The sequence below is a fragment of the Thermothielavioides terrestris genome, chromosome 2, assembly GCF_000226115.1.
Source record: "Thermothielavioides terrestris NRRL 8126 chromosome 2, complete sequence".
Classification (NCBI taxonomy): domain Eukaryota; kingdom Fungi; phylum Ascomycota; class Sordariomycetes; order Sordariales; family Chaetomiaceae; genus Thermothielavioides; species Thermothielavioides terrestris.
Genome location: NC_016458.1, coordinates 7,562,470 through 7,567,980, shown reverse-complemented (window position 1 = coordinate 7,567,980; position 5,511 = coordinate 7,562,470). Strand labels below are relative to the sequence as shown.

At 54.7% G+C, this 5,511-nt stretch overlaps 2 protein-coding genes across 2 annotated transcripts; one reads left to right on the top strand and one right to left on the bottom strand.

Moving 5' to 3' along the window:
• Window positions 1-1,937: 1,937 nt before the first annotated feature.
• Window positions 1,938-3,672, bottom strand: THITE_2115527 (uncharacterized protein). Its single transcript, XM_003653229.1, has one exon. It carries the CDS (start codon window positions 3,429-3,431, stop codon window positions 2,028-2,030), a length of 1,404 nt encoding a protein of 467 aa, XP_003653277.1. The 5' UTR covers window positions 3,432-3,672; the 3' UTR covers window positions 1,938-2,027.
• Window positions 3,673-3,833: 161 nt separating this feature from the next.
• THITE_110219 (uncharacterized protein) lies at window positions 3,834-5,224 on the top strand (the record flags this gene model as incomplete). The annotated part of the gene is made up of 6 exons (XM_003653228.1): window positions 3,834-3,898; window positions 4,175-4,325; window positions 4,425-4,448; window positions 4,517-4,747; window positions 4,857-4,981; window positions 5,086-5,224. The coding sequence occupies 6 exons, from the start codon at window positions 3,834-3,836 to the stop codon at window positions 5,222-5,224; spliced, it is 735 nt and encodes a 244-aa protein (XP_003653276.1).
• Window positions 5,225-5,511: the final 287 nt, after the last annotated feature.

Here is a 5,511-nt window from a genome sequence, read left to right as displayed (position 1 = left end):
GTAGTAGATCCACTACTATTATATAGCTTCAATATATTATAAGCTTAGCGACGCTAGATCAGTTCTATAGCAGTAGCAGCTTTAGTAGTATAGTGTAAAACGACCCTAATCCGCTTATTGCTAGTAGGCGTTATATCGGCTAGGGCCTTAGTAGTAGGGGTAGCGGTAGCTTTAGATATAGTAGCTTTAGCAGCTTTAGCGGTATAACACGAGACAACTCTAATCTACTTATTGCTAATAGGCGTTATATCGGCTAGGGCTTTAGTAGTATAGCATAAGACAATTTTGATCTGACTAGCGGTACTAGCAGCAGGCTTAGAGGGGTTAGGAGGTTTAAGAGGTTTAGGAGCTAGGTAGGCACTATAGCAAGATAGCTTAGGCGCCTCACTCCGTTGCGAAGGTATACGACTACGCTTTAAAGGCGCTATCGAGAACCGTATTAGGGCGCAAAGAGGGCGAGATCGAAGGATTATACGCGGTAGATCGCCTAGGCGCCTAAGCATAGAGTTAGGAGGTCGCTAGGCAAGCTAGGCAATGCTAGGAGGTATAGAGGGCGCAATACTACGGAATTCTATACAGTGCCTTTAAATAAGGCATTATCTATAGCTTCAAAAAGGCCAGAAGATAGCGATAAGCTATCAAAGTATACTGAACGCCTAAGAATAAGTCGGTAGCTAGGAAGCAGGGGTTTAGGGGTAAGTATTCGGCATTGCGCCCAGTATTCGATTGATCGCTAGCTAACTAAGCTAGAATAAACCGTAGAGCCATCAACAAGCACGTAAAAACACTAGAAAATGGCTATTTAGGCCGTTTTTTGCAGTATCTACAGCTTCAAATTCGATGGCGATGGTTGCCCACTGTTAGCTACTGTTGTTCAAATTGGGGTATATTGCAGGCACTTGGACCCACTTTCGCCTGGTGTTTGGAAGCGACAACTCTCAACTCAGAGCGGTTGTTGCCGTCTGTCGTTTCCAGTGTACCATGACTTGTCAAAATCAGGCTCAGCTCTGACCGCACTGGAGAACAAAAGGTCCGAGCAACAGACAGTTGAGCGGAAACCCGTCCTGGAAGAGGGAGTCTTATCTGGTACCTATCCAATGGAGCTATCATGCTCGCTTCGGAACCAACCAAGCCAAGCAGACGACGGGAACCAAGTCCTGTCATGGTGAGAAGAAGTGGGAACAATCCGCCCCCAACACAAGGCGGTGCGTCATCCCAGGCCAACAGACGACGCACACAACCGTCACGACCGGGATCAATTGGCTGGGTTACGGAAGCCCGGCAGCTCTTGCAAGTACGGTTCCCTGGCTCGGGACACGGCAGGCATGCAAGCGTAGCGGTGAGGTCGCCGGCGAGGCAAGAAAAAAAAAGGCGCCATCTGCGCTACTGCAGAGGACTGCAGGAAGGATGACCCAGCAGGTTGGGTCGAAAACAGAACAGTACAGATTGATAATCTGCAGTCAGCATTGGGAACTCATTGCATCAAAAAGGCCCGCATGCACGGGTCCTGTGTCGTGATCATTATCGGCTGCCAGCTATTGACAAATGAACTCGGTGCAAGATAGCACCATAGTGTGAAAGGCAAGCCAGGGAGGCAGGCGACTCTGCTGGTCCCTTCTCAAACGGGTCCCGCCCAGAAATGGCTCCAGCTGATAACCAAAAAGGGCCTCCACAAAAGTCTGAGAGTCCATCGCAAGCCTAACATGTTCCAGGCACCGTCCCTCCAGCCCAATTCTAACTGCCCAAGACCAAATAACACTAAAGCCAGTCCGCAGAAGAGAGATCCCAAAATGTTTTAATGCCATATCATAGAGAAAGCCACGGTGAAATAACCAAGAACGCTTCATAATCCAGAAATGACCAACGCCAGATTAGTGATAGTCAAACGCAGATGATGCTGATTCCCTGCGCGGGCCGGACTTGAAACAAAGGAGATGACAGGCAGACAAGACAGAGTGTCTTAAGTGACGATGCGTCCTAGCAAAAAAAGGGTACCTGCCCAGGCGGATATGGCCAGAAATCCATGCTCAGACGGCCACGGCAGTGCTCTTGCTGTTCCTTAGCGACCAGCGGTTCTTCTTCACCAGCTTCCCGTTCACCGCTGCGGGGCCCTTGGAGAGCTTGCCAGGTTTGGAAGTGGGCAGAGCAATCTCCTTGGGCGTGGACAGGGCGCTTTCGTCAAAGCTCGTCGGAAGGGCCGTGGCTGTCGACGTAGGTCGTCTCTTCTGCTCTTTCTCTTTTGTCGCCTGCTCCGGCAGGGGCGTGGTCGGCTCGAGGGTCACCGTTGTGTTGGATTTGATCGGCTCGAGTTCGGCGAACCTGGCTATCTTCGATGTTCTCCGTGCCTTTTTCGGGGAGCCGACCACCGCCGTCGGGACGCTCGAAGCAGCCGGGGTAGCGGGCGCAACCTCTTCCTCGCCCGAGGATTCTCCCGTGACAAGCTCCGCCTGCCGGGGCGCCTCCACTTCCTCCGTCTGGAGCACAGTTGGAGTTGCAATCGCTGGCACAATCTTGGCGGAAAGCGACGCACTCGATCCAACGGGCGCCGTAGTGACCGAACTGGCGCTGGAAGTGGCCGATGAGAACGCCTCCGGCGTGGTGATGGCGGTGCCGAACTCTATGGGTGGAAGCGCCGGAACAGGAGGGATATCGTCAGCAAGTGGGCGTCGGGGTGCCGCGGCGGACTGGGTCGGGTCGGATACTCTGCGCGAACGACCAGGATGCAGTCTGTGGATGTGTTCGGTGCCGCTCGTAAGTCTGGCAGGCTGGGCAACACTGGAGGGCGGGGGAGGGACCGGGAGACTGTGCCTAACCACCGGCTTCATCTCCAAGTCGTCCTGCGAGCTGGTCGAGTTGCCCGAGCTTTCGACGGGTGACGGTGAGCCATCGACACTTCCCAACTGCCCACTGGGCGGGAGCGGGATCCGGCCAGCTGACACCTTGCTGGAGGACCGGCTTGTGCGCGACGAGTCGATGATCCTCTCAACCTCCTTGCCCTTTGGCGAGGTGGTCGCCATGTCGATGGGGCTGTAGCTGAACTCCCTCGAATGTAGGGCCCAGCCCGGCGGCATGCTGCTGTAGCTGTAATTCCGGGGCACATGCACGACGGGCGTCGCGTAGGCTGACGGGTATGAGACGTTGGAAAGAGCGCTGTGCACGCGAGGCATGCCCGCATGCATAGGCGTCGAGACGCCGCTCATGCCGATGCCGCTAGCCGTCATGGCGCTGCGTCTCCGGTTCTGCTCAAGTATCCTTGCTCTGTCGTTTTCCCTCCAGCCGGCTGGCCCGCCTGACAGGGCGTCGATGGCAGCATGCGTGGGTATGTGCTTGTAGGGAGGCTTTTGTGCTTCATCCTTCTCCTTCTTGGCCAGCTCCGCACGATGCTCCTTGGCAGCCTGGCGGCCTTTCTTGATCATAGAGAACACCGACATGGTGTTGACTGTGCCCACACCTGGTGCTCTGGAGGGCGGCTGATATGTCGGAGTCCGTCAGGCGGCGGAGTCAAGTCGAGGCTCTCTTCGACCTTGCGCACTTCCAGGTTGGATCGGGGTAGCAGGGAAGGCCACGAGAACAACTGAACAAGGTAAGGGTTCGCGGGGTGCAGGATGCGTTTGGAGAAATCAAGTCATCATCGGCTGCATAAATCGGGCGGGATGGAGCGTGGCGGCAGGCGTCAGAGTTGCTATCTTGAAGCTCGTTGTTAGGGTCCAGCAAAAGGCCGACAACAAGGCGGCAGCCGGAAGCAGTGAAACAACGGCCTGCGAAGGGATGGAAACAAAAGCTCGGGACGAGAAAGCCGTTGCGGTCCTCGGGCGAGTTGATCGAGTCAACAGATGGGCTGGCAGGCACAAACACTCAGCCGGCCCAGCCAAGCTCGGGCTTTGATTGTCGAACTAACGTAAGTAGTGGGGGGATGGATCGTGGGAGAAAACGACAGGACAAAGACGCCCACTCCAGTACCGTCAACTGTCAATGCGGAAGAGTGCGGCTGGCAGCAATGAGAGAGAGGCAGAAACAGCAAAGTGGTAGGGAAGACCGAGAAGTAATAGCCCGAGCGAGAAGTTGGCGTTGCCTCACAACGGGAAGAGGAGGGCCGAAGTAGCAAGAGCAATTTTTAAAGAGTCGCCTCGCAGAAACGAGCATGCACTATTCGTTGGTCTAATGCAGCTTTCAGCCCTCAACTGTCGAGGGCGCGCTGCAACAGCCCGAGTGTCATCTGCGGCAGCGAGCAGGGGGAAGAAGCAGCCACGCGGGGGCTCGGGCGGATACCGCACGCATCCTTGACAGCCTCGACCTCTGCGGTGTATCCCTGGGATAATGGGAAGGTAATATGTGGCTTACAGGGTAGCACTCCGTAGGTACTGCAGTGGACGGAACGATAGTGTGCCAGCGGGGTTGTCAGAGTATAACCGTATCTCTGCTAGCTTCACCACCGCCAGCAGAGGCAGGTGCGTTTGCAGGATCGCCAATTGCTCACTCGCCAATGTGAACCAATCAAAACGGTGCTTCTCGGCAGCAGCGGGCAGCGACGATGCCGCTGGAAACCCAGGTCCAAGACATGACGACAGCAAGCGCGCGCTGTGTGTGGGAACCGCGCAATGTGAGATCCAAGACGGAGGCCTGTCTCATCAACATGACAGAAGCACACAGGGACTCGCATCCGTGGCTGTCCATTCCCTGCTTTGCTTGGAGCCACGCACACAAGAGGGCCCAAAGGAAAAGCGGGCCCTCGTATTGCTGGATCGATGTGTGTAGCGTACCCTAGTGTACACTACACTTGCGGAGTTGTCCGTACACTTACGGATTACCTGACTGGTGGGGAATATACTAGTGTAGTATACTTCCCGATACGATAGCACGCCTTACCGCCAGAGCGGCTCGCGATGGACCAGGGACCTGGAATGATCGACGACCAGGCGGGATTCGCTAGTGTATCTCAGCCGCACATGGTTGCCGGTGTGTCACTCGATACCTTCGAGGGGTTAGTTATTGCAAGCCCGTTGTCGCACACGGGCCTGGACAAATTTAGAAAGAAAAGAAAGTCTCGAAACAGCACCAGACGCAGGACACAGTACACTACCTTAGGTACCTGCATGGATTTCAAGCCCCCAAAAAGCCGAGAGTCTTCTTGGCCGACTCGGCGCACACCGAAACAAACCCGGATGCTAGCCCACCTAGGCAAGTCCAGCCGTACACCTGGCAGCCGTTTCCGAGCGCCTCCTGACACGCTATAGCGAGCTACAAGGCGTGGATGCAACGGTGGGATCGTAGCAGAGCATCGGAATACAAAGAGAGTGCGTTGTTCTAGTACAAAGGAAAGCTAAAGACTGAACAGAGCGTGGTATATATACATCCAGGAGTAGGGAAACTATGGCCAATGCGCTATACCAAGCTCTAAGCCCCTTACCCCTGACGTGACATACCCCCTAATTGTTCAATAGAGCGCCTAAGTATATATAGTTGAATAACTGTACTACGAAAAACTAGAATATAGGAAATCCTTATAAACAG

Coding starts and splice junctions, on each gene's coding strand:
- THITE_2115527 (XM_003653229.1), bottom strand. CDS start 3,431: ATGTCGGTGTTCTCTATGATCAAGAAAGGCCGCCAGGCTGCCAAGGAG.